The sequence below is a fragment of the Stenella coeruleoalba genome (genome assembly GCF_951394435.1).
Source record: "Stenella coeruleoalba genome assembly, chromosome: 6".
Classification (NCBI taxonomy): Eukaryota; Metazoa; Chordata; class Mammalia; order Artiodactyla; family Delphinidae; genus Stenella; species Stenella coeruleoalba.
The window spans coordinates 121,493,970-121,512,037 of NC_137151.1; the positions used below are offsets into that span (position 1 = coordinate 121,493,970).

Genomic DNA, 18,068 nt, shown 5'->3' on the forward strand with positions numbered 1-18,068 from the left:
GTCCGGGAAGATCCCACATGCCACGGAGCAACTAAGCCCGGGCGTCACAACTACTGAGCCTGCGCTTTAGGGCCCGCGAGCCACAACTACTGAGCCCACATGCTGCAACTACTGAAGCCCATGCGCCTAGATCCCGTGCTCTGCAACAAGAGATGCCATCGCAGTGAAAAGCCTGTGCACCGCAACGAAGAGCAGCCCCCGCTCGGCACAACTAGAGAAAGCCCGCGCGCAGCAACCGAGACCCAACACAGACAAAAATAATAGATTAAAAAAAGAAAACACTACAGTAGACACTGAGAATTAAAATGTTTTCTTTGTAAAAAACACAAGAATAGTTTAAATAGGGATTGCTTTTGTCTTGTAGAGCTTGCAGTACACGGTGAACATCTTCTCTAGCCCCTAATGATAATCTAAGTTTGGATCAGCTTCCAGTATTTTGTTTTGTACTTTCAATTTCATGAAATATCTCCAAGAGCTCCTTTAATATGAAGTGTTTCTGCCAGCGTCGACTCCTCTGGGATATCTTCATATACTTTTCATCACAACCACTTTCCTCACTCCTGTGAGTTTATGTTAAGTTCCTCTGGCTGCACATCTGGATCCTCTCAAATGACAGCAGTGTCAGCATTCCCACAGCCAGCTATTTCTTCTACAGCTCCATATACTTTTGTTTCTCTCTCTCTCTTTTTTTAATATATTTATTTATTTATTGGCTGTGTTGGGCCTTTTGTGGCTGCGTGCGACTTTCTCTAGTTGCAGTGAGCGGGGGCTGCTCTTTGTTGTGGTGTGTGGGCTTCTCATTGCGGTGGCTTCTCTTGTTCTGGAGCACGGGCTCTAGGCGCAAGGGCTTCAGTAGTTGTGGCTCTTGGGCTCTAGAGCGCAGGTTCAGTAATTGTGGCGCATGGGCTTAGTTGCTCTGCGGCACGTGGGATCTTCCCGGACCAAGGCTCGAACCCGTGTCCCCTGCATTGGCAGGCAAATTCTTAACCACTGCACCACAAGGGAAGTCCCATACACTTTTGTTTCTCTCCTGCACTTTCACCATTGTTTGGCTACTTCGATTATCCGTTCTTGTAAAATGTTACCTGAGTTTACCACTGGGAGAAAAGGAGGCAATAAACTACACACTTTGCTGTCTACGTGGTGAAATTAATAGCAGCTATGCACTGACCAATCACTGATAGGCTTTAAAGAGTGAAGTAACTGGCCACTGACCACGATGTACATGTTATTTCACAGTGATCTGTAGACTAAAGAGTTAGTAGCAAAGTTTGTACTTTATGCAATTGCTCAGTTAATATCCAGTGGCAGCTGAAATTTGAACCATGCTGCTGGGTAACGGTGATGAACGGTGGCCATTGAAATTCATGTGTATTAGAACTGCACAGACTCTGCCTAGATAGGTGATTTTTATGCTTAGTTATTAGTAAATGGATTAGGGCCTGTATGCCCTGTTTTTGAGGATGCAAAGACTCCTGCTTTGTGGGAAGAAGTATATTAGGTTTTAATTCCAAACAATTCTTACCAAGTTGCATATGAGGTGGGGGAATTCAAAGGGGTGGAGGCTTCTGAGAGGGCAAGAATGCCATGGGCCTTAGAAGTTCTATCCTTATCTGAACAGAACAGAATCTCTTTGAGATTCCTGAGTTCTAGCCCTTATACTACAGTAATGTGAAGCCAGCATAGAATTCTAATACAAACTCCTTGACAACTGAAACAGCTTATGTAAAAGAGTTCTCCAATTTAAAAAATGTTAATTTAAAATACTGTTTTTAAAAAAAATTTTCACTTTCATTCAACACACACCATGTATCTTCTATGTGCCAGGCACTGTCCTAGAAGCTGACAATAAGAAAAACAGCCATGGACTCTGCCCGCAAAGAGCCTCATCTAATGGGGGAGGTGGACATTCATAACACAAAACACAGGTAGTTACAGTGTAAGTGCTACGAAGGGAAGGACAGGGCGTTAGAGTACGAGAGACAGATTAACTGAGATTGTGTAGCCAGGAATGACGGAAATAACATTTCAGCTGAGACCAAATGAGTGACTGAAGTTAGCAGATGAAGAGTAAAGGGAACAGAGTTCAAAAAAGATTACAGGACTAAGAAGTCGCAGGGGGGCTTCCCTGGTGGTGCAGTGGTTAAGAATACCTGCTGATGCAGGGGACATGGGTTTGATCCCTGGTCCGGGAAGATCCCACAGGCTGCGGAGGAACTAAGCCCGTGCGCCACAGCTACAGAGCCTGCGGTCTAGAGCCCGGGAGCCACAACTACTGAAGCCTGTGCGCCTAGAGCCCAAGCTCCGTAACAGGAGAAGCCACCACAGTGAAGAGCAGCCCCCGCTCTCCACAACTAGAGAAAGCCCACGCGCAGAAACAAAGACCCAACGCAGCCAAAAATAAATATGTAAAAACAAAAAAACAAAAAACCTCCCTCTGCTTTAAAAAAAAAAAAAGAAGTCTCGGGGGTGGAAGAGCGCCTGTGACCAGAAATTCCACAAAGTCAGCATGGGAAGTACGCTGTGAATAAGCAGGTGAGTGGACTGCAAGGAGGTCAGTTAGGCAGTGGTCAGACGAAGCAGGTTCCTGTAGGCCAGGAGCCCGCAGGCAATACACTACCAAGTACAAAGAGCACAACAGGGCTTTGAGCAGAGGGTGACATGATCTGATTCACCTACGTTTAAGAAGATCACTTGCTATGCAAAGAATAGTTTGGAGGGAAGAAGGAGTGGAAGAAAGGAGATCTGTGACATGGGAAGACAACAAACTATTAATTTTAATAAACCATATATTCTTTTTTTTTTTTTTTTGCGGTACGCGGGCCTCTCACCGCTGCAGCCTCTCCTGCTGCGGAGCACAGGCTCTGGACGCGCAGGCCCAGCGGCCATGGCTCACAGGCCCAGCCGCTCCGTGGCATGTGGGATCCTCCTGGACCAGGGCACGAACCCACGTCCCCCGCATTGGCAGGCGGACTCTCAACCACTGCGCCACCAGGGAAGCCCGCATAAACCATATATTCTTAAGTAACTTTACTGAAGTATAATTTACTTATAATAAAACACATCCAGTTTAAGCGCACAGTTTAAAAGAGGTCGATGAAAACACTCAGTAACCACCAGCAAATTGAGATATAATTTGCGTCACCCCCCAAATTCCCTCATGCCACTCCGTAGTCAATTCCCCATCCCCTGATTCTGATCTGCCTCTGTAACTATAGCTTAGGTTTTCTTTTTTGACAATTTCACATCGATAAGTGGAATCCTAAGAGTATTACTCTTTTGTGACTAGCTTCTTTTGCTTGGCATGATGTCTTTGAGATTCACCCATGTTTTGCATGGGGTGGTAGTTTACTTCTTTTATTGATGAATAGTATCCCATTGTATGGATACACCACAATTTGTTCACCTGCTCACTGGTATTTGGGTTGTTTCCCATTTTTGGTTATGAACATTTACATACAGTATTTGTAAGGATACATGTTTTAATTTTTCTTGGATAAAAATCCAGAATTGATAAGTGAATGTTTAAATCCACAGGAAATAAGCTAACTCCTTACCAAAGTGACTGTACCATTTTACACTCCCACCAACAATACACGGCAGTCCCAGTTGCTCCACATCTTTGATGTCACTTAGTTTTGTCAGCATCTAAAATTTTAATCATTCTACTAAGCGTGCAGTGATGTGTCATTACGGTTTTAGTTTGTTGGCTAATGATACTGAGCATCTTCTCCTGTGCTTATTGGGTGTTCATAGATAGATTTTCTTTTGTAAAGTGGCTTCTCAATTTGGGTTGTCTTCTGATTAGGTTATAAGTATTTTTTATATATCCTGGATGCAAGTCTATTGTCAAATACATGTTTTATAAATTTTTTCTCTCAGTTTGTGGCCTGCCTTTTCAAATGCCTTTAAAATTTGTAGTAGTCCAATTTGCTTTTACTTTCATGGTTTGTACTTTCTAAGTCCTGTTTTTAAAAAAAATCTCTTCCTTATGGTAAAAATAACAGAGATTTTCTATGTTTTCCCCCAGAAGTTTTATAGTTTTAGGTTTTAACATTGAAGTCTATGATCTTTTTTTTTTTTTTTTTAATTTATTTTTGGCTGTGTTGGGTCTTCGTTGCTGCGCACGGGCTTTCTCTAGTTGTGGCAAGCGGGGGTTACTGTTCATTGCAGTACGCGGGCTTCTCATTGCAGTGGCTTCTCTTGTTGTGGAGCATGGGATCTAGAGCGCAGGCTTCGTAGCTGTGGTGCACGGGCTTAGTTGCTCTGTGGCATGTGGGATCTTCCCGGACCAGGGGTTGAACCCACATTCACTGCATTGGCAGACGGATTCTTAACCACTGCGCCACCATGGAAGTTCTATGATCCATTTTGAGTTCATTTTTTACATGATGTAAGGCAAAGTTGGAGGTTCATTTTTGCATCTATTGATATCCAATTGGTCCAGCACTGTATGCTGAAAGAGTATCTTTCCCCATGGAAATACCTTGGCACTTCTGTTGAAAGTCAACTGACTAAATATGTTTGCATCTATTTCTGGCTTTTCAATGTAGTTCTGTTGTAAATACTCTGGAACATTTCCACATACGATCTCTGTTGCACATTCTTCTTCTTAAAAGAGCCCTTAAAAAATGTAAAACCTATTCTTAGCTCACTGGCTGTGCAGAAGCAGGTTGTAGGCCACACGTGCTGAACTCCGCTCCATATGTCTACCCTCATGACTACACACACTGTCTTGATTTCTACAGTTTCAGAGTAAGTCTTGAAATCAGATGGTGTAACTCTTCCAACTTTGTTCTTTATTTCCTCTAAAATTGTTATGGATACTTTAGGTTCTTTGCATTTCCACATAAATTTAAGAATCAGTTTGTCAATTACTACCAAAAAAAAAGAAACCTGCCAGAATTTTGAGTGAGAATGCACTGAATGTACAAATAAATTTTGAGAGAATTAGCCTCTTAATAGTACTGTGTCTTCTGATCCAAGAATATGGTACATCATTTAATTTATTTGGGTCTTCTTTTATTTTTCATGGCAATCTTTTCTAGTTTCTGGTGTACAGGTCTTCTACATATCTTGTTAAATTTACCCCCAAGTATTTCATGATAGTTTATGTTATTATAAATGTTTTCTTAACTTAATTTTCCATTTTTTTGTTGCTAGTAAACATATATGGATTTTTCTATATTGATTTTGAGTTCTTGTTAAACTCACTTATTAATTCTGGTAGTTTTAATAAGATCCTTGGAGTACACAAATAGATGATAAGCACATCAACAGTGCTCACCATCACTGCATCAGGAAAATGCAATTAAACACAGGAGATACCAATTCACGGTCACTAAAATGGCTACAATCAAAAAGACAATTATAGGACTTCCCTGGTGGCACAGTGGTTAAGAATCCACCTGCCAATGCATGGGACACAGGTTCGAGCCCTGGTCCAGGAAGATCCCACATGCCGTGGAGCAACTAAGCCCATGCGCCACAACTACTGAGCCTGCGCTCTAGAGCCTCCGAGCGACAACTACTGAGCCCATGTGCCACAACTACTGAAGTCCGCACGCCTAGAGCCCGTGCTCCACGATAAGAGAAGCCACCGCAGTGAGAAGCCCGCACTCGCCGCAACTAGAGAAAGCCTGTGTGGAGCAACGAAGACCCAACACAGCCAAAAATAAACAAAATAAATAAATAAAAATTAAAAAAAAAGACAATTCTAAATATTGGCAAGGATGTGAAGAAACTGCAACCCTGATACATTGTCAGTGGGTACGTAAATGATTCAGCCACTTTGGAAAACAGTACGGCAGTTTCTTATAAAGTTAAACATAACTTTGCCATATGACCCAGCAATTCCGAGCACTGAAAACACAGGTCTATACGAAGACATAATGTTTATAGCAGAATCAGTCATAAAAGCCCCAAGGTGGAAACAATCCAAATGTCCATCAGCTGGTAATGAACAAACAAAATGTGGTACATCCACACCATGCATACAATCCAGTCAGCAATAAAAAGGAACAAACTACTGGAACATGCTGCATCATGGATGAATCTCAAAAATGATACGCTGAGTGAAAGAAGCCAGACACAAAGGACTACCTATAACATGCTTTCATGTACATGAAATGGCCAGAAAAGCAAGTCAAAAGAAACAGAAAGTAGATGAATGGCTGTCAGGCGCTTGCTATGCAAATGGGAACGAGATCTTTTTGGAGTGATGAAACTGTTCTAAAATTGGATTGCTGTGATGGTTGTATGACTTTATACATTTACTAATAATCACTGAATTACGCTTAAAATGGATGTTTTATGATATGTAAATTATACCTCAATAAAGCTGTAAAAGAAAACTTAATGCCGAGTGAAGAGTGAGTTTGTAGAATGTTATATTCATTAAGATAGAATTTACATAAATGTAAAAATACAATATACACACACACAGATACAGAGAGAGGTATAATATATATAGTGCAATGTGAATGCACGAACTAGATACACACCCAAATCAGATATACTGGTTGCATCTGGGGAGGGATGATAGGTCTGAGGAGGAGAACATAGAGGACTTTATTTGTAATGTTTGAGGCAAAAACAAACACATGGCAAGATGTTAACATTTGTCCATTTTGGGTGGTAGATACGTGAGTTTTCCCTAAATTATTTTTTGTACTCTCCCACATTTTTTTCAATTAAAAATCAAAACAAAACTAAATTAAACCAAAAAACCAAAAGCAAACATAAATGATTACCTAGTTCCTTCATTAATTTTAATTCCTTTATGGCTTTAATTCGAATATCAAACACCACCTAAAATAGAGAAATAAACTAATGACTGTGTATAAGTTAAAAGCAACGGGAGGAGAGGAAAATGAAGATTGTCAGTGTGTGCATATACAGGTTGAGTTATTAATTACCTTACATTTAGCAGTTTTTGCCTACTTGAAAAAAATTATTTTTCCATCTCTGAAATTATTTTCTCTCTTCTACAAAGTCAAAGGCAAAAACTTAGATCTTGGTTAAGTTTGCACCAAATTGATAATAATTGGAATGGAAAGGCTGCCTACAGAAAACTTTAGAAAACCAAAGACTTAATAGTAGCGAAAGGCAAAAGTGGACAAACAGTTAACTTTTCTGATGATAGCAAACAAAAGAAACTATATGTTTCTTTAAGAATGATGAATTCAGGGCCAGTGCAGGGGACACGGGTTCAATCCCTGGTCTGGGAAGATCCCACATCTTCATTAATAATATAATATAAAACTGTACTAATAATTAATAAGCATTAATAATATAAAAATGTACTAATCCAAGGGTACTATTTAAAATTTCTACTTAAATTATTTTAGATTGTGTTTTTCTTTTTTAAAATTTAGGCTAATTGCCTCTAGGGCATAAAATCGTGGAAATTTAGGGGTAAAGCTGACGACAGAGATCATTGACTCTACCTCCCCACCGGTAACCCCTGCTATGCCCCCCACTGTGCCAAGAAGGAACAGAGCCTGCAGTAATCAAGGACTGCACCAGCCTCCCATTCGGGGTCAGGGCGGTAGGTCTCCTGAGCTTTGGGGCATTGACCTTATACTGTTCCCACTAATGTGCAAACAAACCTTAAGAAACTATTATTTTATATAAAAGAAAACACTCTAAATTTTTAAAATAAAGTTACAGAAGATCTTAATAAATGGAGACTACATAAATATAAAAAGATGTTTCCTGAAATAATGTTTAAGGAAACCAGTATAATAGTCTTAAATGGAAAACTGAAAAAACTCCCTTTGAAGAGCAACTGGCTTTATACAGAGCACAGAGTATACTGTAGAGCAATTTAAGATAAACTTTAAAAAACCCAAACACCAAAGAACACAAAACCAAAACATATATACCTTGTTTTAAAAATACAGAAAAGGCTCTTGAAAATAGCATTTCACAGTTATCAAAGTCAGAAGATTCCATGAACTAATTAAAAAGGTAACTCCCACATTCTAATTCTAGGCTTTGGAGGGAAAAAAAGGCATATATTTTCTTGAAATATGCCAAGGGCTAACAAAGGTAAATAAGCAATAATCAAATGTTACAAATAAAAAGGTGATTTCTTAAGATTTAGAAGTTTACTGAGACACCTATTCTGAAAGATTAAGGTACTGCTTTCTAAGTAAAACTGTATTAATGAAAAGCTGTCAAGCACACTTCAATCAATATCTACTCACTGTGTTAAGAGTTGCTGATATTTTAACTTGTTCTTCTTCAGAGTCTAATTGGCATAAATTTTTAACTTGGAGCCAGTCAACCTCATTCACACTGGTGATCCACTTCCCTCGTTTGGTCAACAAACTGTAGGGTAAAAAGACATTTAAAAAATGTGTCTTTATACAGCCCTTTTATGGATCAGAGAGGATTGGAAAATTCATGCTTTTCTTTAGGTACCACTTCCAAAATTCTGCATGTGTCACTTAATGTGACTAATTAAAGGTGACCAAGTTCTACTGAGTTGGGTTTTTGAAAGTTCACTATCTTTTTAGGGTAGTGTTAAGATAGTATTCCACGGAGTCTATATTCATGATTCCAAATATTCTTTGATTTATACAAATAATTTGTTGCCACATTTTTCAAAGAGAACTGTTGTAATTGAACAATCACTTGTTAACGTCTACCTGCATGCTGCAATCACCAGTGGAGCTTTAAAAGAGTACCTACGCCAAAAGCCCACCCACAGACCTTAGTAGTTTAAAAGCAGGACAGCATGCACAGCCGTGCAGACTGACGTTGAATAAAAGTACCACATCTGGACTTCCCTGGTGGCGCAGTGGTTGAGAGTCCGCCTGCCGATGCAGGGGACACGGGTTTGTGCCCCGGTCTGGGAAGATCCCACATGCCGCGGAGCGGCTGGGCCCGTGAGCCATGGCCGCTGAGCCTGCGCGTCCGGAGCCTGTGCTCCGCAACGGGAGAGGCCACAGCACTGAGAGGCCCGCGCACCGCAAAAAAGAAAAAAAGTACCACATCTAATGCATATCATTCACATCATATACATTGTATGTTTATATTTTTATTATAGAGATTTTAAAAAATTTTATGATAGCAGATGGCAGTGGAGTGTCTTGTTCTAACAAGATTTTCCTGCAGATAATAGTAAAGGTTCTTGAGGAAGGAGTGACTTCTTACTAATTCACACAGAGGCACTGAGTGGGCTAGCGAAGTCCTCTTTGCGAGTGTGTAGCAGAGCCCCAAAACACAATTCTACTCTTCATTTCAGTTATTCCACTCTGGGACTCCACCTTGAGTTAGCAATCTTAAATAGAGCAAAGTTTTAAGCACAAAGATGTTCCCTGAAGACCACCTTAAAATAATGAAAAACTGGATGATAACAAGGATGCTAGCTAAACTATCTAGCTCTCAACTTCTTCAATCCTTACAACTGTAGGAAGCTGGCACTAATTATTATGCTCATTGTACAGAGGAAGAAATTAAGCAGAGAGAGATGATGTAACTTGCCCACGGTCACACTACTAGTAAGTGATAAAGCTGCAAACAAAGCCAGGCAGCCAGCCCCCAAGGCCTTGTCTCTACCCACTCCTCACACAGGAGCAGTCAGGTAACCTCTAACATCAACATAGGTTATTATGCAGCCATGAAATGAGGTTTATGAAGAGCCTTCAAACATGAGAGGAGGGCTTCCCTGGTGGCGCAGCGGTTGAGTGTCCGCCTGCCGATGCAGGGGACACGGGTTCGTGCCCCGGTCCGGGAAGATCCCACATGCCGCGGAGCGGCTGGGCCCGTGGGCCATGGCCACTGAGCCTGCGCGTCCGGAGCCTGTGCTCCGCAACGGGAGAGGCCACAACAGTGAGAGGCCCGCGTACCGCAAACAAAACAAAACAAAACAAAAACATGAGGGGAAAGCAGGATATAACTATTTATCTACAATATCATCAGTAATATGTTTAAAAAGGAAAAAACCGGACTTCCCTGGTGGCACAGTGGTTGAGAATCCGCCTGCCAATGAAGGGGACATGGGTTCAAGCCCTGGTCCGGGAAGATCCCACATGCCGCGGAGGAACTAATAAGCCCGTGCACCACAACTACTGAAGCCCGCACGCCTAGAGCCCGTGCTCTGCAACAAGAGAAGCCACTGCAATGAGAAGCCCGCGCACCGCAATGAAGAGTAGCCCCCGCCCACTGTAACTAGAGAAAGCCCGCGCGCAGCAACGAAGACGCAATGCAGCCAAAATATATATATATATAAAATAATAAATTAATAGGAAAAAACCCTTCAAAACAAAAACCCAATTATTCGAGCTCAGAAAGCTAACAGTGACAGACACTGCATGAGTGGTATGGTGATGCTGTTTTGGGTCTCCTGTCTTCACCTCTGTATTTCCCAAGTCCTAATGAAAGTATATTACTTTCTAAAAAGAAATTTATAATAAACTTTTAAATTAAATAAACAAGATAGGGAAATAAATGCCTGGAAAACACTTGTCGAAAAGAGAGTGATACATGTAATCCAAAATAAACACACTTCACAAGTGCTCTGCTTCTCTATGTCACAGCCACTAATAAACAATAATACAGAGCCTCTGTAATCTACGTATATTCACAGCACTGATAAAGCAGGGAACTGATTCATTGGTCATAACCTGAAGTCTTCAATGTGTGGAAATTGCGGGGGTTACAGTATATGATAATGCTGTCCACAGAAGTGTACTGGCACAGACATGGGTAACAAAAATGAAGAGAGGAAGCACCCCTGAGCTTCAAATGTGACTTACAGGAACCAAGGCTGCAATTCCCCAAGTAACTGCCTCACCTGGGCAGCTGGGAGGATCTCAAGCATCATAAAAAGGATTATAACAAAAAACTGAACTGCCTTCTGAGATCCTTGTGACAAGACAAATTTAGCTGTGATAATACCTTCCTCATGAAAAATTTTAGGAACTTTCTCTGTGAGAATGTGCCCTCTGTCTTATAATGAGTGCTAATCAGAATTATTTGATAAGATTCTGTTTTACTGCCAACTAATCTACACTATATCTAGCCTATACCTATATTATTCAGTTACCACATTTACCAAAAAAAAAAAAAAAATCACACTACAATATCATTTTTCTCCAGGTTGCCTAACCACGAACATTCCTATTTACAATATATAGAACACAATGTCTAGAAATAAAACGAAACATTTAACTCTCATCATTATTAACATAAAGCTTTAGAGTTCTAAGATACAGCACTGTAACTACAATAAGTTTAAAAAGAATTCTCTTAGCATGTTACCTGTTACCATCATTAGAATCCTGAATTAAAATTGAGCTTCCATTTCTGAGACCTTGTTCTCTGAATGTCTTCTTCAAGTCTTCCTTGGGAATGGTGGTCCAGCTCTCTTCACCTACAGACTCAGCACTGTTGACTAAGATGACTCCGTCTGGGATTGCACAGGCTGTGAATACACTACCTATTTCTGCATTAGATGGAAAGACATATGGAGAGTCTATCAACTGCTGACACTGCTCTTCTTCACTGCTTGTCGCCGGATGAAGAACATTTAAAAGCAGAGGTTCACAGTCACTACCAGCTGGAATCTGGATTCCGCCAACCTACAACAGTATCAAGTCAGCCATCAGTATAGCTCGTATTTGCCAAAATCAGGTCAACACAGTAATGCAGTAACGTAGACTCTTATAGAACAATTCCCATTTTTTTTCTTTTCAAGTGAAATGAAGTTTTCACAAATGTCTTTTAAGTATCAGAAGAACAGCTTTAGATTTTTGAAGCTTTTTCTTAGCCATCTTTTACTTTTTAGGAGAGAAATCTGAAGTGGAGACAGACACGTGAGTCCTCAGCAGTGGTAAATTTATGAGGTGGACCGAGGACGTCCACTGAGTGGGTGAGATGCCTCACTGCTCTCTTGACTGTGCTCCCCTAAGTCGCCTCCAGCCCTAACAGTGTGACGAACCGCTCCTTCTGAATCCTCATCAAGAGTATGTACAGGGCTTCCCTGGTGGCGCACTGGTTGAGAGTCCGCCTGCCGATGCAGCGGACACAGGTTCATGCCCCGGTCCGGGAAGATCCCACATGCTGCGGAGCGGCTGGGCCCGTGAGCCATGGCCGCTGAGCCTGCGCGTCCGGAGCCTGTGCTCCGCAGCGGGAGAGGCCACAACAGTGAGAGGCCCGTGCACCGCAAAAAAAAAAAAAAAGTCTGTACAGACCCTCCTGCTCACCTATCTCAGCGCAGTGACCCACACTACGTGCCTGAAGGATACAGACTGATCACTTATTTACCTTTGTGTCTAGCTTCTGACACACAGCCTGGCACCATGGAGGTGTTCTACAACTATCTCTTGAACATACAACCAACACTGATTGTACTTAAAATTTACTGGATATTTCAGCAGTTTTCGAATATGTAAGTGCCGTCATATACGCTGAATAAAATTTTATCACAACAACTTAAAAAATATCCAAAACTCTCATGAACATTTCTTCAACACTTATTTACCTCCACCCCATTCCATACAAAGATGTCTTCCCCATCAGCAATTTCAATTTCACACAGTGTCAGGTGATCTCCTAGGAAGATGAGATTATCAGTGAAACCATTCTCATGATCATCAAAAAAAAATTTAACTAAAGCAACAGCCAAGACACAAACAGTTGTTTGAAAAGAAGCATTCTCATTGAGGAAACTAAGAAAAAGGGAGTAATTATGTTTGTTATATTGATATTATTTTATATTATTTTTATCTTTATTCCTTCCATCACACTCTTTAGCCTTTTTTTTTCTTCTCTGTTTTCATTTTATGTAAGCATTTCCCCCATAAGATTTGTGGGCATGAGAGCAGGAAAAAAAAAAGTTAATATAAAAGGTCAACTGTACTTGACACTGTGAACATGGGGAAGGCTTACACATCAAACGGTCCTCACTCACCCACTAATGAGCTGTATGACCTTGTGGACTTCCAAGCCTCTACGCTTCAGTTTTCATTTATGAAATGGGGATAAAAGAATTTTGTGAAAATCAAATTAGATAATTTACACAAAACAGTTATCTCAGTATTTGGCACCATGAAGTCCAAGACAACTGTTACTGCTGCTACTGCTATTATTGTTCTGTTGTTATTTAAAGGAAGTACTTTTAAGCTCCTGAAGTACTTTTGTTTTGCTACAAAGTCTGAAGCTGAGATTGGATTAAAAAAACAAGCCATATTTAACAAGATTTAAATGGTTTCAAACCATTTCGCTCAGAAGTTTGGGGTAATATAAAAAAATTTCCAAAGCCTTTAAGAAAAAATTTGTTTAGGTAGAGAAGTAGCCTTAATTTCAGAAAATACAAAACATTTCCATGTTAGCAAAATTTCACACATTACGTATATTGGATACATTATAAACTAAATAAATTGTTTTATTAAATATGAAAAACTAAATATATTATTTGTTAAAACCAATGTGATGAGAACCTGCATAGCTAAGAATAGTAGTATGTAGGGGAAAGACTGGCCAAGAGCAGAAAGTCTCAGATGAGCCCCACAAAACGTACAGATGAGCCCCACAAAATGTATATATACACAATAAGTTGCTGTGTTTTAACATTTCTCTTACCATCAAGTGTCTGGTAAACATGAAGTCCTGCTGGTACAAACTTTGCAACACTAAGAACCATATCTCCTTCCCAAAATTCTAACAGCTGCAGAATATGAATGAAAGAAAAGAGAACAATGAAAAATCACACATAGATCACTTTTCCAGGTTAAGTAAGAAGAGCACTGTGCCAATTTACTTAGGTAGCTGACACAGGGAACAAGAAAATGAACACGACAATCCCCATCCTGCACCAAAAATGAGGAAAGCAGACATGTTTCAATGTTAAATCAGTCAAAGCCAAAGATGGTTAATCTCACATCCATTAGTGACTGAAGAACCCTGACATACACAAAGAGCACAATGACCATCTAAACAACAACCATTTCTACTTAATTTATGGGAAGATCACTTTTATCAGAAGGCAAAATGATCAGTGTGCCAGCCCAGGAATCCTGGTCCAAAAGAGCAAAAATGACGTGTTTAATCAGTACTGCTCAGGGAAGAGCAGCACACACGAGTACTCTTGTTTCTTGAAAGGAATGTCTCCCACTGTAAATTTAAAAAGTAGCATTACCAGTTTATTTAGTAGATTACCAGGGATTTGTTTTTTAAGTTTCCAGCTCCAAGACTCTGGGGACTGTGGTAACCTCACCAAAACAATGTCACCAATAAAGGTCAGTCCTATTTAGTCCCTCTCCACAATATCACAAGATAGTTCTCTTAAAAAGAAATTTCATACTTACACATGATTACTTAACTGTCAGTCTCTCTGCCTCTCGCCAGTGGCTTAATTCTAAGATGTGCCACTGGCAGAGATGTGCACTTAAACCATCAAAAAGCAGACTGGCATGAAATCTAAACCTTGTAAAGGTGACCAAGGTCTTTTCCACTTGAAACGCTACCCTAGGCAGGGCCAAATCTCCAAGTCCACCTATATCGTCACTGCCAGGATTGGCTCAGAAATAAACTTTTAGTGGAAAAGTTCAGAAGTACTAGATAATTTTAGAAATTTTGATCCTGATCCAACATTTAAATATTCAAATCAACTAAAGTTAAAGAAGAAATTGGCCTGCTTTTCTCTGTACAAGAGGAAAATCAAAAGAAAGCTAATAATTTTGGTAAATGATACAGTTTTTCAGAAAATTCACTTAATTCTGGGTGGGGGCGAAGCTCACATGTTCTATTTCCCTTTTCCTCTATCAGGAAGTAGTGTGGAGTGAAGTATAATTAAGAGGAAAGAAAGAGTAGGGAGACCAGGGCTGGAGTCCTAGTTCTACTGCTAACTAGATGTCTGACCCTGGGCAAGCCATTAGATCTCTTTAAATCACAATTTCCTCATCTTTAAAATGGGGTTATCTTGCCCTCATGAGGTTAAAGAATCAAATGATAGAATTTATATGAAAACATTTTAAGTAAAATAAAGAGCACTGTTGTCGTCGTCGTTAAAACACGACGGGATAAATAATTTAGAGACAATGATTACAATGATGTTTGCTTTTACTATAGACCAGTAGACATTTTCCTTCACTTAGGAATCTTATTAATAAATGTCATTCTACACTGAAAGGTAGAAAAGTTAGTTGCTTTTATTTGTTTAGTAGCTCTTGGTTTTAGGCAACGTAATTATCTATCTTTTTACTCCTTTTAAAAGACAATTCTCTTTCATTTATTTTTCCCAAAAGAGACAACCTTATACTCTTTCTCTCCCCCAGATTAAATATACCAGGCTTGATTCTCCCCTGAAAACCTGCTGGCAGGACTCTTGAGTCTTGATTGTGCAGAAAAGCCTCCCTAAGAGACTTACAAGTGAGGGGAGAACATGTGGACCATCCCTCTATGGAAGTGGTAGATGTAGGATTTTCCTAAGCAGCTGTGAAAAATAAATAGTTGTATCCTAAACAGGAGTTTGAAAAGGAGAATCCCGCTTAAGACAGACCTGAATGTCTATTAAGAGTAAGTGAGGCTAAATTACCTGAAATATTGATTGTCGAAGATCTCCTAAAGTTTTTCTTTTATCAAACGTCAAATCCCACATGCTTTCTGTTTGAGAGACCACTGGGTGCAGAGCCCCATTGAAGAAATGATAATAAGGGCCGAGGTGGAGATGCAATTCAAAATTATTGTTTGTAGAATCACATTCTGCCCTTTAAAGAGGCATAAAAAATACATAAATGTCATGTTTTTACAGCAGATACTGTTTCATCTCAAACCAAAAATATTTGATTTACAATATAAAGAAGTTCTCCACTCCACCTAAGTAATTATAATTAACATCCTTTTCTTCCATGCTCCAAAATAACTCAGTTTAGTTTCTCAATAGCTCTGCCACGGTGAATTCCAAGGAAGATGGTTTTAATGCACACTGTGCAGTGTTACTCTGAACAAATACTGACACTTGAACTCGTCCAATACTGAGATTATAATTATGAACAAAATGCTGGAAACATCTTCCTATAACTGTGGTAAGTGCTAGATTTACAACTTCTATTTTCTCCTTGCTTCAACTAGACCCCACAGACTCTCCTATAAACTATCTGAAGTCAGCCTCATGATCCCTGGAGTCTGCTCTTTCCAAGTCAAATGGCCTCAGCAGCAGCCGGGCGCTTGCTACACTTTTCTGAACCCATTCAGCTGCTGTGAAGCACGGCACCAAAAACACTTCAGGCAGCCCCACCAACGGAGAGTTGGATGAAGCTATAGCCACCATTCAGGTACCTCAGGCACAATTCTGTGAATGTGGTCAAAGACAGCATGAGCTTTTCCATGACCACATTAAAAAGCTTAGTGCTCGCTGACTAAAACCCCATAGGCTGTTTTTGTTTTTAATACCAACTGCTAATCCACACCACTCAGGCAAGTTGGTTATCTTTCGCACTTAAGATACTCTACTCTGTTAAATTTTTATATTTTTAGTGTCTTGATTTTTGTTGAGATCTCCTCTGATCTTAATTTGCCATTCAATCTACCTATTTTTTTTCCTCAGCTTCAAATCAATGATAAAAATGTTGAACACATCCCTGCTATGTAATCAGCCCCTCAGGTCCACAAGGAGACCATGGGAACATCCATTTCCCTAATCCAGTACCCCACCGACCCAGAGAGCAAAGAACCAGTTCTTCATGGTCCAAGGTTAGACCTCAAAAGAGAATGTTCAGATCATCAAGTTCTCACAAACCATCCCTTTAATAATCCATTGTAGGCTTTTGCCCAAGATTGACATTAAGCCAAACAGTCTGTAGACTCCACATTTCCTCCCATTTGCCCACCTCTGGTCTGATGTCACTACGGGCTAGTTCTTCACAAACCACTTACACATGAGGGCAAATTTTCACAATGGGCTCTGTGCCGAGGGAATAACCTGACAGGCCAGGACACAATTCATTCAGCACAACTACGTGCTCACAGATTTCTCTAGTTTTCTTAGGCTTCAATCTCTACTTAGCGATGGCCATTTGTCATTATTTCATTCACTCTCACTGGGTAATTTCAAAGTAAAAGATACTCTCAGTATAAAAATTCAGCAGCCAATAAAAGGATACCGGCATTAAACAGTTGACTTTTTTTCCTCTTTAATTTTCATTACTGAATACTTAAGACCTAAGTTAGATCCTCGTTCCCCAGAAAAACTATTCAAACTCTAAAAGTAATTTAAAATTACCTTTTTATTTGTAGTTCAATGTTAGCGGCATCCATTTCATTCAGCAAATGACATGGAACCCTGTACCTTGGGTTAGCTCGAGCTGTGAACAAAATTTTCCATTAACTTGTGCTGACTACATAAAAACTAGTTGCTGAAGAGGTAGCACAGAAAACTAGAAAGGACCTCGCTGGGAGCTAGGAAAGCTTCTACTGCCTGTGTGAACATGAATTTTCTCTGGATCTCAGTTTTCCCATCTTCAAATTGAAAACATTAAAACATATGAAAGGTAAACAGTTCTTTAAGCCAAGCTAGAGAATTCCATGTCTTCAACTCTTTCTAAATATACTTTTTAAAAAGAACACCTGCTGTTTTCTTCTTGATAACAAATGTAATAATTGGTCACTGTGAAAGTTCTGGAAATGATTTTTTTTGTAAAATAAATAAATATTACCTATAATCCCACTCCTAGGGAATACTGCTAAAATGCGATCTATATACTTCTGGTCTTTTTTCTGTTCTATACAATGTGTCTACACACACACACACACACACACACACACACACACACCACACACACACACACACACACACACACACACACACACACACACACACACACACACACACACACACACACCACACACCACGCTTATTTAAAGCAACTGGGAGTATAGTCAACAAACATGTAAGTTGCTTTTTCATTTCATATGTTGTGAATATTTTTCCAAATCTTTAAATGATTGCATAGTAGCCCATTCTATAAATAGCATAATTAATCTAACCAATCCTTTTCTGGTAGACATTTAGGTGATTTTCTGTTAGTCATTACTATAAAATAACGGGGGTAGCAAAC

The 18,068-nt window shown here is 39.9% G+C and overlaps 1 protein-coding gene across 14 annotated transcripts in view; it reads right to left on the reverse strand.

Annotated features, from left to right (window-relative positions):
• The window catches only part of USP40 (ubiquitin specific peptidase 40), a 91,858-nt gene that overhangs the window by 37,041 nt on the left and 36,749 nt on the right, over positions 1 to 18,068 (reverse strand). For 12 of the 14 annotated variants that reach the window (XM_079924662.1, XM_079924657.1, XM_079924656.1 and 9 more), the window contains 7 exons: positions 17,234 to 17,315; positions 15,548 to 15,719; positions 13,594 to 13,678; positions 12,494 to 12,564; positions 11,272 to 11,591; positions 8,211 to 8,334; positions 6,753 to 6,810 (listed from right to left, as the gene is read on the reverse strand). In XM_079924662.1, the coding sequence (XP_079780788.1) occupies positions 6,753 to 6,810; positions 8,211 to 8,334; positions 11,272 to 11,591; positions 12,494 to 12,564; positions 13,594 to 13,678; positions 15,548 to 15,719; positions 17,234 to 17,315 (912 nt within the window). Of the gene's footprint in view, positions 1 to 6,503; positions 6,547 to 6,752; positions 6,811 to 8,210; positions 8,335 to 11,271; positions 11,592 to 12,493; positions 12,565 to 13,593; positions 13,679 to 15,547; positions 15,720 to 17,233; positions 17,316 to 18,068 lie in introns of those variants that run through there. The other 2 variants (XM_079924664.1, XM_079924660.1) reach the window with 2 other exon arrangements.